The 17,938-nt window shown below is 37.0% G+C and overlaps 1 protein-coding gene across 3 annotated transcripts; it reads left to right on the top strand.

Annotated features, from left to right (window-relative positions):
- Nucleotides 1-750: 750 nt before the first annotated feature.
- LOC118279355 (uncharacterized) lies at nt 751-9,872 on the top strand. 3 transcript variants are annotated; one of them, XM_050698418.1, is made up of 4 exons: nt 751-773; nt 3,524-3,648; nt 7,828-8,859; nt 9,447-9,872. In XM_050698418.1, the coding sequence occupies exons 2-4, from the start codon at nt 3,535-3,537 to the stop codon at nt 9,561-9,563; spliced, it is 1,263 nt and encodes a 420-aa protein (XP_050554375.1). In that variant the 5' UTR covers nt 751-773; nt 3,524-3,534; the 3' UTR covers nt 9,564-9,872. The 3 variants fall into 3 exon arrangements, with proteins under 3 accessions (XP_050554375.1, XP_035454921.2, XP_035454922.2); XM_035599028.2 differs by lacking the exon at nt 751-773 and adding an exon at nt 780-931; XM_035599029.2 differs by lacking the exon at nt 751-773 and adding an exon at nt 780-931 and having other exon boundaries at nt 3,518-3,648; nt 9,447-9,871.
- Nucleotides 9,873-17,938: the final 8,066 nt, after the last annotated feature.

Here is a 17,938-nt window from a genome sequence, read left to right as displayed (position 1 = left end):
ACGCCGATGGACCACTATGACCTAGCTTTTGCTGTAAATAGATTCCCAGTAAGTAAATTACTAAGGCTTATTGAGGAATTTGGTTTGGTGTTTATTTATATTATGACATACTTAATTTAAATAAAACAATACTTAATTGTTTTTACACTTGCAAGCAAATTGTATCTGTAAGTTGGTAGTACCGCTATCTGACATCTGTCATTTTATGTTTGACAACAACACGTCATTTCTGTGGATTTGTTCAGTAGTTAGGGTTACCAATTAATTATGATTTCCACTAAAACTGGCAGTCTACATTTCTACAAGTTCTCAAGTGTTTGTTGTTTTTATTTTGTTAGAAAAGTAAATGTATTGTAGTAGTAAAAAGTACATGTCTTGTCTAAAAGATACAAGGAAATAGTGGGGTAGTTGACATTGGGTTTTCTCACTAAATAAGTTGGCATAATAGGGTAGATGACTTATTTTCATGTCCGTCTTGTAAATTATTTTAGAATATTAGAAATGTATTTTTTATTTAACAAATACTTTCAAAGATATACTGAATTGACGTACCTAAACGTACTAAACGTACCTAGAAATATTTTATACATAAAAATGACGTTTTACTTCCACTCCTCAACTTTGATTCGTTTTATGTAAGAATTGTTATGTTATATTATGACAAAATTAGAAATTAGAGACTAAATAACAGAATTAACAGAAAATACCCAACGGTACGGTAAAAGATGAAATTGAAGTTGGCAACACTGAATTACAGGATATCAACAATCGAGGTATTATTTTGCTCCGATTCAATTTCAATTTAGCGGCTAAACTATATCAGACGCATTTGATTGAACTATTACTGTGTTTCTTATCTCTTCGTCATACACATATAAAATTCTGATTGGTGAACATTTGTCGAGCGCGCGGCTTTCATACTGTTTTGAACGTAAGTACAATGAGAATTTAATTGCAAAATTGCCGCACTTATAACTTCTTTTTTAATTTAAAAGGTATTTACAAAGTAATTATCTTAGTACTCTAGGAATTGTTCATTAACACTGTAGAAGTATTGTGCACTGGTTTAATGTGGAGACTGTTTTCATTTATTTTATGTTATAAATCGTAAGTAAAAATCTCTCAAAAATTGTAATGTATAGATTTTGTAGTTTTTTTCTACCTATAAAGGCATTTCAACGCAGGGCCACGTCACACTGGCTAGTCTAGGTCTAGTATGTCATTGGACGCCATAAAAACAAGTTTTAAATTTAGAATATGAAGTTATGAAATTATGTTTAAATCTCATACCTACTTTCTTTTTTTTATTTATTTATTTTATAAAAGTTTACTCGCCAAACTGTTATGGTAGATGGTGACTGCATATTAATATTAAATAATATTATAAAAGCAAAAGTTTGTTTGATTGTTTGTTACTCGTTCATCGTTCATATCAAAATTTGGTACATGGATAGTTTAAGTCCGGAATAATGCATGCTTTATCTCACAAGAATGAGGGTCATACTGCAGGTAGAAGTTAGTTAGATGATATGGGCATCAAGATTAAGAGTGTGTACCAAGAATCAGATTGATCAAAAGACAGGAAGGGGGCGTCTTTAAAAAATTCAATTAGACAGAAGCTACAAGTATAGATTATTGTGTGAACAGATTTATTAAGACTTAAAAGTGATATTATCCAGTGTTTTCCTTAACAACCAATTTTATTATTATTTTTATTCATGAGCTGCATGATTTATTACTGACAAACACAGCTAAAAGCACCTCTCATCTATGTAAAAATCAATTGCTGTTTATTACTCTTCCTAAAACTCGCAAACAGCTGGACCGCTTTGGATAATTTTGGTCTTGAATTATTTGTGGGAGTCTAGGGAAGGTGAGATTTTTTTTTGAGGAGGTACGAAGTTTCCGACCCAGCTAGTTATTTATAAAATGCTATGTGTAAGTTATTTAATGCATGTACACATGTACAGTGATTAATAAAAGGTTTCTGATCAGACTCTCAAAATCAAATAATCAACTGTTGAGGCTCTCAGGCTCGATTCCTAGTAGAGGTTTCCTAGATTTAAAGTATTAATCCATAACTATCTGGAAAGAACTGAAATAGGTACTGCAATGCACTTGACAACTAAAAGGGGTGTTACATGTAATTTATGCACAGTATAACTGAGTATTATAGTCAGGACGTCTATTAAAAAGGTATAGACTTAACATTATGTCACAGTAACTTCTACCAGAGATTTCGCTAATGATCCTGGGACAAAAATTTGCCTGAAACAATGCTTGCTTTACCCTATGTGTTAATCCAGACTATAATCTATGTCTGTACCTAATTTCATTCTCATTTGTCCAGTAGTTTTTGTGAAAGTGTATCAAATATACAGGAAGTGCTTTCAAAAGTCAAGCGTGGGAGAGCCATACTTCAGCACGAATAAGTCGGCTCGGCCTGAGTGATACCCCGACCTCACAGAAAACCGACGTGAAACAACGCTTGCTTTGTGTTTCGTTGTGTGAGTGAGGTTATCAGAAGTCTAATTACCCTCCTTCCCAGTCTTCTCAATCCCCGATTCCCCAACAACCCTTAAATTCCTAACCCCCAAACGGCCGGCAACGCATTTCCAAACTTTCTGGTGTTTCGGGTGTCCATAGGCGGCGGCGATTGCTTACCATCAGGTGAACCGTCTGCTTGTTTAACGGCTTATACCATAAGCTGATAAACCGCACCCATAATAATGTATTAGCAAGATATACAAGTTATTTGCTAAAATGTTTGTAGAACAAATGTTTATCTACGCCACTGGTCTTGTTTTGCATCGTATAACAAGATAGGGTAGGCGTGTTCTGTTTGCCCATCCTATTGTCTTGTCATTTAAATGTACTTCATATGTAGTAGTAGGTGTATCTCGTTTCGGTGATGCTTTTAACTAAATTAATATAAATAGGTACATTATACTATTAAAATATTGTTATATTGTGTGTAGGCTGTACGGTAAACGAGCAGACGGATCACCTGATGGTAAGCAATTGCCGCCGTCAATGGACGCCCGAAACACCAAATACGTTACAAGTGCGTTGCCGGCGTTTTTAGGTTGGGAGTTTATGAGTTGTCGGGGAATCACGGATTGTGAATATTGGAAAGGGGATTGGGCCTCCGGTAACCTCATGCACATAACGCAAGAATTGTTTCACATCGGGTTTCTGTGAGGCCGTGCTATCACTCCGGTCGAGCCGGCCCATACGTGCCGATGCTTGGCTCTCCGACATTTAAACTGTGTAGGCTGTATGGACCTGCAACTTATCTTTACAGTTAACTAAAGGTGTGTAGCGTGCTTTAGTCAATAGTCGAGGCTCTGTGGATTTATGCGCGACTGCCGGGGGTTTCGTTTAAGAATTCGGGGTTAGGCCCAGGCCCAGGATTGCAGTTGGTTCACGTTTTAGAGGTTACTGCTGTCTTCTCTCATTTCATTTCAATTTCAATGCTGGACGTCATGATATGTTATTAAGTAAAAAAAAAAAATAGTTTCAGCGTAACGCGCGATGTCGGAAGACTACAGCACGTTGACCAACGTGTCGCCGGTGTTGACCAATGAGAGGCTCAGCGCGGCGCTCTCCGATTGGTTCAAACGACCATTCACGTTCACTCATTGGGAGGTGAGTTATTTTTGCATTGTTTTAACACGCTTTTATTAGATTGACGAGAGGGTTTAGTATGAGTTTGCTTTACGTTGAACACCGGAGCTGCGGACTGCCTAGCGAGTTACCGGGGCTCCGCCTCGAAAAGAAGGAGTAGGAACGGGGTAGTTTTTAGTTAGTAAGAGTATGACACTCCCAAACGTCTCGCCCAAGGCCGGTGAAGTCATTGGAAGCATTTCCCCCTCAATAAAAACCTATAACCAGTATACCAACCTCTTGCTTACTTGAATTTTTATGTACAGCATAATTATCAGAAGTAGTAGTTTATTGTTTACGTTATAGTAAGTAGACTACCTACTATAAATTATGTACGTAGTAGGTACATAAAATAAACCGCTTATCTTGTTCGTTGGATCGTGTCAATGACTTTTATGAATCGTAGTTGTATGACTCATCATTCATGATCGAGTTATCCGCTCGGGCCTTCACCTGAGTGTAATTTAGAAGATTTTTGTAGAATAGGTTCCCATTTTGTAGGAATACTTTTCGTCTAAAGTAGGTAGTTTTGTAGGAATATTGGAATAAAACGGATCACCTGATGGTAAGCAATCGGCGCCGGCCTTAGGCCAACAATACTATAGGAGTTACGGACAAGGGTTATCGGGACTTCGGCTCGAAAAGCAGGAGTAGGAACAGTGTGACTTTTAGTCAGTACGAGTCTGACACTCCCAGTCACCTCGCCCAGGATGAGAAAAGTCATTGGATGATTTTCCCCCTCAAAAAAAGTAAGTATATGGCTATAGACTCGCCCCTATTATACACCCAACTCTTAACATAACTGGAAAAGTGACGAAAAGTACGAGTAAAGACGTATTATACGCTTTAAAGTTGTGCTTTAAATAAAATATCATTTTGTCGGCATCTATAACCGATCTAAGATCTAATCGTCCTTGCAACACGCTTCCAAAAAGCCCCGCACTGTTTGTGATTTCCGTAACGATTGTAAAACGTATTAATCTAATGTTTATCATTCATCGAACGGGCATTAATGCGTTTATCGTGTTTCCTAAGAAGTGTCGTGTTTGTATTTTCGTATCTAATTATGTGTGGTTGATAATGATTATTCAAAATGTGTGGCACTGAAGTATAATCTCATCTTACTAATAAAAATAGGTCGGATTTCCCTTCCTGGCGCTATAACTCCAGAACGCACGACCGATTTTCATAGTTTTGCATTCGTTGGAAAGGTCTCGGACTCTGTGAGGTTTATAGCGAAGAAAATTCAAATAATTCAGAAGCCTAAATTCTGCCACAAGACATTATTGTACGCAGACGAAGTCGCGGGTAATTGCTAGTCTTACTAATATTATAATGGCGAACGTTTGTGAGTTTGTATGTTTGCTATTCAATCACACCAAAACAGCTGAAGGGGTACAGGGGATATAAGGTCAGGATTACTGGGCTTTTATAGGTTTTTAAAAAAAATCTAGTTGTAGTATACGTAGTACGCAGAATAAAATCCTGATCCTATTTGTACCCAATACATGGCAATAGGCTCACCCCTATTTACATATGACTTATAACATAAATCGTAAAATGTGGTTATACATTGTATAGCGGCATTACGTGCCTTAATGTGCACCTCTACATACCCCTTCGTGGATAAAAGGCGTGACGTCGCATATACAATAAAATATACATATACAATACAAATCCAAAAATATACATACATACCTATTATTAGAACTTATTACGGGATATTTACCATGTTTATTTAATTTGGCGAGTTTCCGATATTCTTGCTGGCTTGGAATCCAGTGGTCCAACTGTGTAAAACCCGAAAAAGTGCCAAGAAAGAAAAAAGTTCGCGAGCGGACACAGTGAGTTTTGTGTGTCGAGAGTTGAACCGAGTTACAAGTGACAATGGTAGTGGTGTTAGTGATGTCAGCAAGAAACGAACGAGAAAGCGGGTAGACCGATTTGTCTGCTCGTGAACACCCACCCGCATTTACTCCAGTTAATCCGTGATCATGGCGCTTGCAACAGTGCCGAAATATCGGAAACTCGCCAAATTAAATAAACATGGTAAATATCCCGTAATAAGTTCTAATAATAGTGTTAGTGACCATGTCAGTTTAAAAACTTATACATACATACCATTTACATAAAACATACACAATCATTTAATAGTGCTTTAGTGTCCTATCAAATGAGTTAAGTTTATTGGTTTAAGCGGTTAATCTCTATTTCCTATCATGCGTTGATATAATGACACAATTAGACTTTTGTTTTAGTAAAGATATATTTATAACTAGCTTTTGCCCGCGACTTCGTTCGCGTGGAATAGTGACTTCCGGCAAATTTCTGGTTTTAACCACATAGTTCCCGATCTCGCGGGATCTCTTCAAAAATGAGATGTGGAAGATATTCCAGGGAACTCTTCAAAAATCAACATAATGAAAATAGATGTATATCTATTAAATTCAAACGCAGAGCTCACTTAGGGCATTGAAAAAATAGTTTAAAAACGGACTTAAACTAACTTAAAACTAAAGAAAGCTACGAATTACGAATTTATAACAATTAAAAAAGAAACTATATTACAACATATCCTCTATGCTATAATAACCAAGCTTAAACTAAATAACTTAAATCTAATCTAATTAATTTATAAATTAGACTTACAATTTTATTAAAAAAACTAACTACAGTAACTACTAATAATCGATATCAAACTAAACCTACGTTAAATAGTTTAACCAAAAAACCAGGAAAACCCAACAAATGAACTTATTAATTGACAAATACAACGAAACCAATTTAGAATATACGAAACAGCAGGACCACTACAGACAAATAATCATACGACTGATAATACACTTTTTCTACGATAGTACCGAAGCGCTCGGCCGATACCCAACCAAATGAATGTAACGAAACCATAGCGCGATCTATTTCGATCCCAACGCCATCTATCGAGGATAAAGACAACTTGGATTATTTATTTATACTCCGTTCGGGCATTTTCTTTGTACTAAAAGTTTAATTATATTGATATTATTTTTTTCATACCTTTTTACTATTTATTTACTTTTTTTCGATGAATTAAAACAATAACATGAACCGAAGTCGTGTAACGATCGACATAGAATTATCTATACTCCGTTAGAGCATTTTCTTTGTACTAAATGTTTTATTATATTGATATTATTTTTTTCATACCTTTTTACTATTTATTTACTTTTTTTCGATAAATTAAAACAATAACATGAACCGAAGTCGTGTAACGATCGACATAGAATTATTTATAAATAATTTATTTCTTATTTTTATTTTTTGATTTTTGAAATAAAAATATATCTATGTCCTTTCTAAGGTTCTAAACTATATCTGTACCAAATTTCAACCAAATCCGTCAAATAGTTGCGGAGATTAATGGTATAAGCATAGAATGTTCGACGTGATTCTTTAATTTGACATAACTTTTTTATTTATGAACCGATTGACATGAAACAAACACTAAATGTAAATTTAAGCATCCCACAATATATTCGTGAAAACCGCATCCAACTCGGATCAGCCGTTTCTGAGATTAGCGCGCACAGACGAACAGACAAACAGACAAACAGACAAACAGACAAACAGACAAACAGACAAAAAAAGTTAATTACATTTTTGGGTTCGACATCGTCATAACAATAACCCCTGCTATTTTTTTTATTTTTATTTTCAATGTACAGACAGCACTTTTCTACGATTTTATTATATGTATAGATCAGAATATATGACCGATTTGATTGTTAGTTCAAGAGATAACAGCTTTGAAACTAGTAAATTAGACTATAATATATAGCTTAGAAGTGCCTTTTTTGAATATGAGTACTCAGACTTGATTCATGATTTTATCTATGTTTTTATTGTAGTGTCACGCCTTTTACACGCCTCGTAATGGCAATATATGTAGGTACAATCTTCACGCACTTTTCACCAGTTATGTTTTAAGTCACATGTGTGTGATAAGATGTGAGCTCCTGTTCGGGCACAGTTCTATACAAAGCGTTCAAATAGAACAAAACCGTCGAGTAGTTAGTAGAGAGATAGTAGTAAAATAAAAACTTAAAAGACTACGAATTGTACAATTGTTAACTGTGTGCCATCTTTAATCCAATACTTAAACACCAAATAATTTATTTCCAGTACGTCAGTGAAACCGGCAAAGGCGACTCCTACCTCAGCGAGCTAATCCGCATCAGGATACATGGTACTGATGAGGACAACGTCGCCAACCACGTGCAGGTTATCCTCAAAACCATCCCTAAGAGCATCGCAAGGAGACTGACTTTCAGAAGCCACGAGTTCTTCAAAAACGAGATCACGTTTTACGAGAAAATCTTACCAGCTTTACTGGACTTCCAATCCACGAAAAATGTAAAAGACCCCTTCGACAAATACACTAAAATGTTCTTTGCCTTCTGCGATGGGACCAACGACGTACTTTGCTTAGAGGACGTGAGCCTATATCAGTTTGGAACCGCAGTGAGGCAAGAAGGTATTGATTTACAGCATTGCAAGTTGACTTTCAAAATACTAGCGCAGTTCCACGCCCTCTCCTTCGCTCTGAAAGACCAGAAACCAGAAGTATTTGGGAAGCTAAAGACTCAGCTTACAGAAGTCTATTACCATGACCGTTTATGGGATTGGTACTCGAGATTTTGGAAGAGGATTTCAGGCGTAGCTATCGATGCGGTAGAGAAAGAATACCCTGACTCCATTTATGTGGAGAAGATTAAGGAGTTTGCGGTACCAGAAAGGTACCAGAATATGATAGATGCTGCGACAAAGACTGATGAAACTGCTGTTATATCCCATGGGGATTCGTGGACGAATAACTTTCTTTATAAGTATGTGGAAGGAAGTCCAGTGGACGCGAAAATTATTGACTTCCAATTAGCTCGGTGTGCTACTCCTGTTCTTGATATATCTTTCGTTATATATGCTTGTACGACCGAAGATTTGAGGGAGAAACATTATGACGACTTGCTAAAGTATTACTATGAGATTCTGTCTACTCAGATAAGGGATCTGGGTAGTGATCCAGACAAGGTGTATCCTTGGGATCTCTTTATAAGTGAGGTGAAAAAGTATTCGTACTTTGGATTGGCTTTCAGTTTTGAGTCGACGCCTTTTATTATCTTGGCGCCTGAAGATGCTGTTAATATGGAGATGAAGGTAATTAAAGTTTTTATTTATATGTATCTACGTATAGCTTGGCGAAAACGAGTCTAATGCGATGACAGCAGGAACTAAAAATCGATGACTTTGAAAACATGGCTTCACTAGTACATTCTGTGTCAATAGTATAGGTTACCTAGGCGTTATTCACAGATTTCATTATAATGATCAACCTGTTAATCTGCCCGTGAAATTTAGCAACACAAGTTGCGCGATATTATGTTGTATCGTTACGCCTTTTTCTTTTATTGGCATAGGCAGAGGTGCATACTACGACACGTAATGCATCTGTATAATGCACAATCTCTTTTTACCATTTGTGTTATAAGTCCCATGTGATTAAATATATACCGGGCGCAATTCCACACACCATGCTATTACTGAGAAATTTTTCAAAAAACCGAAAATAGCCCAGTACTACTTGCCTGACCAGGAATCGCACTTGCGACCACTCGACCAACAAGGCAGTTAAGTTGCTTAATTATTCTATACTCTTTTGCCAATACCCCAAATCTTAGTGAGCAATCTTGACACCAGAGTATTTAATACGATTGTGTACTAATTCCTGATAATTTGTGTTTCAGGGCGACAAACAAATGAACATAGAAGATGTATGGCAGGTGGAGCCGTTCAAAACCAAGGAGGGGCGACTCCGGGAGGCAAACAACGTGAAACACTGCGTCGATAGGGGATACATATAAATATAAGTGACTCGGGATTAGGTGTAACATTGACCCATAGCCATTTAAACAGCCGCACTTGTTACCTGAGGGCTTGGTACGAGTTTGTTTAACGAGATCGAAACGAGACTCCGATTGGCTAATCGGCACCAACGATCTAACCAATCAGTACGCTTAGTATAAGTTTGCTTTACGTTTAAAGTAATCGAAACGAGAGCGCGTTCGGTGCTCTGATTGGCCGGCTTGAACTCATACTAAGGGAATAGAATGCTGAACGCAGTAACGTTTCGATCTCGTTAAACTTAAAAAAAAAACTCGTATCAACTGCCGCACTCAGAAACATTTAATGATTACTTGAACTATTCCTTAGTAACGATTTTGTTCGGTAAACAATTGCTAAGGACTGGGTTAAGTAAGGTAAGCCTTCGGTTTCTTTATAAGTGAGTGAATAGATTATATTGAAATATTATACCTGTGCCGACCGGTACCTACCTGTACAGACTTGTATCTTTATGTAAGCACCCTTAGAACTCATAGAAGTAAGATATGTATGGTCCAATGTTACCCAAAACTAAGTATCACAATTTAGTTCTAATTAACTCTATCTCTCTGCACTTCTCTGTTAAGGTTACAGTTTTTCCGCACCAGGTGGCGGCAGTGTCGCGTGAGGTCTGTTTGGCCAATCACTGTACATGTTGAAACACTCTCAATCAGAGATATTTAATGATTACTTAAACTAATTCCTTAGCAACGACTAGCAAACCGATGATTTTCCCTGTTTACCTGCTTGACTTTTTCCTAAATTTTCTTTGCTATAATCCTCACGAAGCCCGAGACCTTTCCAACGAATGCAAAACCGTGGAAATCGGTTCGTGCGTTCTGGAGTTATAGCGCCAGGAAGGAAAACCCGACTTATTTTAATATTATAGTTTTTGTTCCTGAAAGCAATTGCTAAAGACTGGATTAAGTAGCTATTAAATGACTCTGAGTGAAGCGGTAAAATAACTATCCTTATGTCTATTGATTTAAGGTCCAATTTGTAATACATACTTTTTATAGTGCAATTTAAGCCATTAGAAATAGTTTAGACCAATTTTACATTGTATTTTTAGTATTGCAGTTGTGATATTCAATTTTCAACTGTATTGTGTAGAATATAAGGTGTTATTTTAACTGCAAGTGAATCATGACAAGCATTTAAAAGTAAATAGTGATAGTAATGACTAAATAGTCTACCTAATGATAGTGAGAGTGTTCCTAAAATCTACAAACGTGTGTAAAACCGGGCTTGTTTGACCCTGAGGGGTAATTTCGACCCGAACTTTTAGACCAATAAAAAGCTAATACACGCTTTGCTCTAATTTCCTATTGGTTATAGGATTTGGATCAAAGTTACCCCATTGGGTCAAAATAGCCCTGAATTAACCCGGTGTTTCGAGTTGTATTTGTTGGTAAATATTCATAAGGGTTTGATTTGGTAAATGAATTTAGTCCGTCCGTCCGTCGTTCCGGCCGTTTGATAATCAAAAAATATTAGACACGTATTTTTTTATTTTGTCATATAAGGTTACAATACTTAGATAAAACGGAGTTTAGGAGTGGGAGGTCCCTACTTCACGTTACCCTATAAATTAATGTAGTAGATAAATCGTGACGTCACATATTTCAAATAAATATTACTGTCGAAAGTATTTAATTCCGTAAGAAAAGAAAAAATACGTGTATAATATAATTTACCAGACGGAATACGTGTATAATATAATTTACCAGACGGACATTGAAATAAAATTCCGGGCACTACCTCATTGCAAAGATTATTGACTATATAATATTGATAAACTACATATTTAAGCTGATTTGTTCGCCTTGCCTAAATATGACCTGTTATTATCATTTATATCGCGCCTATATTAGAAATAATTTAAGTTGTGAAAATATGTGACTGTTTCCACTGACACTAAGCAACATAGCTGTGCCAGTAACATGTGCTATGTAGCTCTGCGAGGAAGATGCGCAGTCCGAGTATGTTATATAACCATAGTAGGGAAAGAATTCATAGCACACACCTTTTCATATAAAAAAAACAGCTTAGCTGAGTCCGTTTGCAAACGCATCCACAGTAACGTAGCATAGCACATTTCTGGTGGAAAACACTCTAGGACGAATTTATTAGTTCCATTAATATGATAATTATTTAATGCTTACGCCCGAATACTGAAATACTACTCAATTTTAAGTTGTACTGAAATATCGTGCTATCTCTGTCATTTTATAAAGAATTGATAGGGACAGAACTAGTTTTGAGAGCGTCTTAAAATTGAGTAGCGTTTGAGTATTTGGACATCAGACTATTGTTATTATGAATTTAAATGACAATATTATTACTGTATTATGAATTTATTCTTCCAGTATTTAATTTTGAGATTTTATTATTTCTTTGAAAATTTTGTGGTATTAATTTCCATAAATATACAATTTAAATAAATTATTGAAAGTGTGAATTTTATTAGTTTAGGATTAATATGATAATTATTTACTGCTGAGACTATTATTATTATGTTAATTTAAATGACAATATTATTACTGTATTGTGAATTTATTCTTCCAGTATTTAATTTTGAGATTTTATTATTTCTTTGAAAATTTTGTGGTATTAATTTCCATAAATATACAATTTAAATAAATTATTGAAATTGTGTTTTATTTTTGTTTTAAAACCTGTTTAGTTAGTAATTCGGATAATTAGGATATCCCGAGTCCTCCCAATTTAATTTACAATGCAAAAACTGATTCGCACGGATCGTACGCATTGCACGGATCGCACGCATCGCACGCATCGCATGGATCGCACGCATCGCACGGATCGCACGCATCGGACGTATCGCACGCATCGCACGGATCGCACGCATCGGACGTATCGCACGCATCGCACGGATCGCACGCATCGCACGGATCGCACGCATCGGACGGATCGCACGCATCGCACGGATCGCACGGATCGCACGGATTGCACGCATCGGACGCATCGTACGCATCGGACGCATCGCACGGATCGCACGGATCGCACGGATCGCACGCATCGCACGGATCGCACGCATCGGACGGATCGCACGCATCGCACGGATCGCACGCATCGCACGGATCGCACGCATCGGACGCATCGCACGCATCGGACGCATCGCACGGATCGCACGCATCGCACGCATCGTACGCATCGCACGGATCGCACGCACGCACACAACGAAACATAACGTAAGCGATGTTTCACGTCGGTTTTCTGTAAGGCCGTGCTATCACTCCGGTTGAGCCGGCCCATTCGTGCTGAAGCATGGCTCTCTCACACTAAACAAACTGATAAACGGTTTGTGAACTTATGATACGGTACCGTAATCCTAATACTAAGTAGTCCACTACCTAATCTTAGTGCATTTAAGCCAAACGCATCCACAGCAACGTAGCATAGCATCTCTTGGTGGAAAGACAGGTATGATTGCCTCGTTGATCGAGTGGTCGCAAGTGCGACTGCCGAACAAGGGGTCTCGGGTTCGATTCCCGGGTTGGGCAAAGTATTGCTGGGGTTTTTTCGGTTTTTCGAAAATTTCTCAGTAGTAGCACGGAGTCTGGAATTGTGCCCAGTATATGGCAATAGGCTCACCCCCTATTACATGGGACTTATAACACAAAATTGTGAAAAGTGGGTGTACATTGTATAGCGGCATTACGTGTCGTAATGTGCACCTCTGCCTACCCCTTCGGGGATAAAAGGCGTGACGTTGTGTGTGATTGCCTATCTACCTTATGTTGTAGGTATTAAAGGTGATATTGCCTTCTTGTAAAGTCATAGTTTGGTAATGATGCAACCGCCAAGGAGACTGTAACAGGCTCGCGTCAAACTGCACAACTAACTTCTAAAGCCGTGCAGAGGGCAGGTATTACGTGTTGAATGGGTTTACGCGATGGCAATGGACATTAGTTGCTTTCGCAGTAATATTAAATTAAATTCTGCTTCGTTGGTCAAGTGGTCGGAAGTGCGACTGCCGGTCAAGAGGTTTCGGGTACGATTCCCTGGTCGGGAAATGTATTACTCGGCTTTTTTCGAAAATTTTGTCAGTAGTACCTAGCACGGAGTCTGGAATTGTGCCCGGTATATGGCAAAAAGTTCACCCCCTATTACATGGTACTTACGTGCGGACGGAGTCGCGGGAGGAAGCTAGTCTATAATATATTGCTTACTAGCTTTTGTATAAGCATAGAATGTTCGACGTGATTCTTTAATTTGACATAATTTATTTATTTATGAACCGATTGACATGAAACAAACACTAAATGTAAATTTAAGCATCCCACAATATTCGTGAAAACCGCATCCAACTCGGATCAGCCGTTTCTGAGATTAGCGCGCACAGACGCGCGCACAGGCGCAAACAGACAAACAGACAAAAAAAAAGTTAATTACATTTTTGGGTTCGACATCGACATAACAATAACCCCTGCTATTTTTTTTATTTTTATTTTCAATGTACAGACAGCACTTTTCTACGATTTTATTATATGTACTAGCTTTTGCCCGCGACTTCGTTCGCGTGGAATAGTGACTTCCGGCAAATTTTTGGTTTTAACCACATAGTTCCCGATCTCGCGGAATCTCTTCAAAAATGAGATGTAGTAGATATTCCAGGGAACTCTTCAAAAATCAACATAATGAGCTCTGCGTTTGAATTTAATAGATGTATACTCACTTAGGGCATTGAAAAAATAGTTTAAAAACGGACTTAAACTAAAGAAATATTATAATCTTTCCGAACTTAAGATGAAAACTAACTTAAAACTAAAGAAAGCTACGAATTACGAATTTATAACAATTAAAAAAGAAATTATATTACAATCTATCCTCTATGCTATAATAACCAAGCTTAAACTAAATAATTTAAAAGAAACGACTTAAATCTAATCTATCTAATTAATTTATAAATTAGACTTACAATTTTATTAAAAAAACTAGCTTTTGCCCGCGACTTCGTTCGCGTGGAATAGTGACTTCCGGCAAATTTTTGGTTTTAACCACATAGTTCCCGATCTCGCGGGATCTCTTCAAAAATGAGATGTGGAAGATATTCCAGGGAACTCTTCAAAAATCAACATAATGAGCTCTGCGTTTGAATTTAATAGATGTATACTCACTTAGGGCATTGAAAAAATAGCTTAAAAACGGACTTAAACTAACTTAAAACTAAAGAAAGCTACGAATTACGAATATATAACAATTAAAAAAGAAACTATATTACAACCTATCCTCTATGCTATAATAACCAAGCTTAAACTAAATAATTTAAAAGAAACGACTTAAATCTAATCTAATTAATTTATAAATTAGACTTACAATTTTATTAAAAAAACTAACTACAGTAACTACTAATAATCGATATCAAACTAAACCTACGTTAAATAGTTTAACCAAAAAACCAGGAAAACCCAACAAATAAACTTATTAATTGACAAATACAACGAAACCAATTTAGAATATACGAAACAGCAGGACCACTACAGACAAATAATCATACGACTGATAATACACTTTTTCTACGATAGTACCGAAGCGCTCGGCCGATACCCAACCAAATGAATGTAACGAAACCATAGCGCGATCTATTTCGATCCCAACGCCATCTATCGAGGATAAAGACAACTTGGATTATTTATTTATACTCCGTTCGGGCATTTTCTTTGTACTAAAAGTTTAATTATATTGATATTATTTTTTTCATACCTTTTTACTATTTATTTACTTTTTTTCGATGAATTAAAACAATAACATGAACCGAAGTCATGTAACGATCGACATAGAATTATCTATACTCCGTTAGAGCATTTTCTTTGTACTAAATGTTTTATTATATTGATATTATTTTTTTCATACCTTTTTACTATTTATTTACTTTTTTTCGATGAATTAAAACAATAACATGAACCGAAGTCGTGTAACGATCGACATAGAATTATTTATAAATAATTTATTTCTTATTTTTATTTTTTGATTTTTGAAATAAAAATATATCTATGTCCTTTCTAAGGTTCTAAACTATATCTGTACCAAATTTCAACCAAATCCGTCAAATAGTTGCGGAGATTAATGGTATAAGCATAGAATGTTCGACGTGATTCTTTAATTTGACATAACTTTTTTATTTATGAACCGATTGACATGAAACAAACACTAAATGTAAATTTAAGCATCCCACAATATATTCGTGAAAACCGCATCCAACTCGGATCAGCCGTTTCTGAGATTAGCGCGCACAGACGAACAGACAAACAGACAAACAGACAAACAGACAAACAGACAAACAGACAAACAGACAAAAAAAAAGTTAATTACATTTTTGGGTTCGACATCGACATAACAATAACCCCTGCTATTTTTTTTATTTTTATTTTCAATGTACAGACAGCACTTTTCTACGATTTTATTATATGTATAGATAGATAGATCATCAGGTGATACGTCTGCTCGTTTCTCGGCGTGTTTCATAAAAAAATCACGCTGGTAAAAGCGTTTTATTCCAAAAATCCTTAGCATACCCTTGACGATCATTGATAGCAATAGAATTTAACAATAAAAATGATTGATACGTAATAAGGCCGGCAAGCTCTTCACAAGTTTCCCGCCAATTGGCAGAGTCACTGCGGCCGCGTCAAGTGTCTTTCCATCTAAACTGACAGGGGGTTAATTAAAGAGCGAGACGGAGATACAAAGCTATCGCGCGTGGGATAAGGATGGAAGATATTCGAATTTCAATTCCCTGTTGGACGTTCAACGTGTTATTAGCACTTTGTTGGAAATATTAGGGTGCTTTTCTAACAGCGATGTAGTAGCTAAGCTGTGAAACTATGTGATCGTTTCCACCGATACTAAGCTATGTAGCTGTGCGAGGAAGATGTAATAGCTCGAGTATACGATGTATCGATAGTAGGAAAGCCATCCATAGCACGCATCTATAGCACGCATCTTTCCATATAAAAACTGTTGAAGAAAATTTTATTTGAATCAAATGTAACACATAAAGTATCAAAAGAAATGTCTTAATATTAATGGATTCAATGTTAGGATAAACTTTGGTCAATTTTAACCTTAATTCTGACTCGGTATCAAGTCGATTTCTGTATTTAGTTTTTATCATGACCAGTTGTGAAAACCCACTCTCACATAACCCTTACTATTACGTTAATCTTGTCGCAAACCCCATGCCGGCGAAGGGCGAACCCCTAGGGATTCGCGTACCCCACTTTGAGTGCCAACATGGGTGCCAAGTTCTCTTCAATACAAACAATAGGGATGATAACTGGGTAAAAATTAATTTTTATTACAACTTTTCAATACTATAAAATATTCAAAAATAATCACACTCTCTTTTTTTTTCATTTAATGGGTCGACGTTTGGCCGCTATCTCACCTGATGGTAAGTGATGATGCGGCCTACGGTGGAGCACGTCTGCCCATAAGCTACCTATTCACTCGGGCCTTGAAGACACCCAAGTTATACCCATCAGGAAACACAGACTCCGGCAAGGAGTTCCACTCCCTAGCAGTTCGCACAAGGAAGCTTGAAGCGAAGCGCTTCGTGCGAGTGGGTGGGATATCTACCATGAAGCGGTGACGCATCGCCGATTGTCTTGTGGTTCGATGATGAAAAGGACTAGGGGGAATCAAGTTGTGCAATTCCCCCGCACACTCTCCGAAATGTATCCGGTAAAAAACGGAAAGGCTTGCGACCTTGCGCCTGTGTTCAAGGCTTTGAAGCCGGGCCTCCACAAGCGCATCATAACTCTCATTCATAAATTTGATGAACTACTTAATTTTCGATTTTTTCTACCTATATTTCTAGAAATAAGTCTGCTATTTGACGTCAAAAACTTATCACGTCATAATAGAGTATTTGATACAAAGTCCATAGAAAATATAGTTTTTGACGTTTCGAAAAAAGAATTCAATTTGACTAGTAGGAAACATGCCTATTCAAGCCTAAACATCCGGACATGGCTATAAACCCTCGAGGAGTTCCTTCAGCGGTGTCCTCTCCATCTTCAGACTGGCTTCAGACCTATATGAAATTGTACTGGTTTCAAATACTCAGTGAAAAAGTTAACACAGGCACAATCTGTTCCTATGATTTTCAAATGTTCTCCTCGGTTTCCCTAAGATTCCATCATCAGATACTGGGACACCCCCGTGAGTGTAAAATTCTGAACAAAAAAGGAATTTCAAAATTGGTCTACAATTAGCGGCGTAATCGCGGTGAACATTCATGAAAAAAAAAACACTCATTTTTTTATGTTAAATGGGCCGACGTTTGGCCGATATCTCGCCTGATAGTAAGTGATGATGCGGCCTACGATGG

Source organism: Spodoptera frugiperda, chromosome 14, assembly GCF_023101765.2.
Source record: "Spodoptera frugiperda isolate SF20-4 chromosome 14, AGI-APGP_CSIRO_Sfru_2.0, whole genome shotgun sequence".
Classification (NCBI taxonomy): domain Eukaryota; kingdom Metazoa; phylum Arthropoda; class Insecta; order Lepidoptera; family Noctuidae; genus Spodoptera; species Spodoptera frugiperda.
This window is presented reverse-complemented; position numbering and strand designations above follow the sequence as displayed.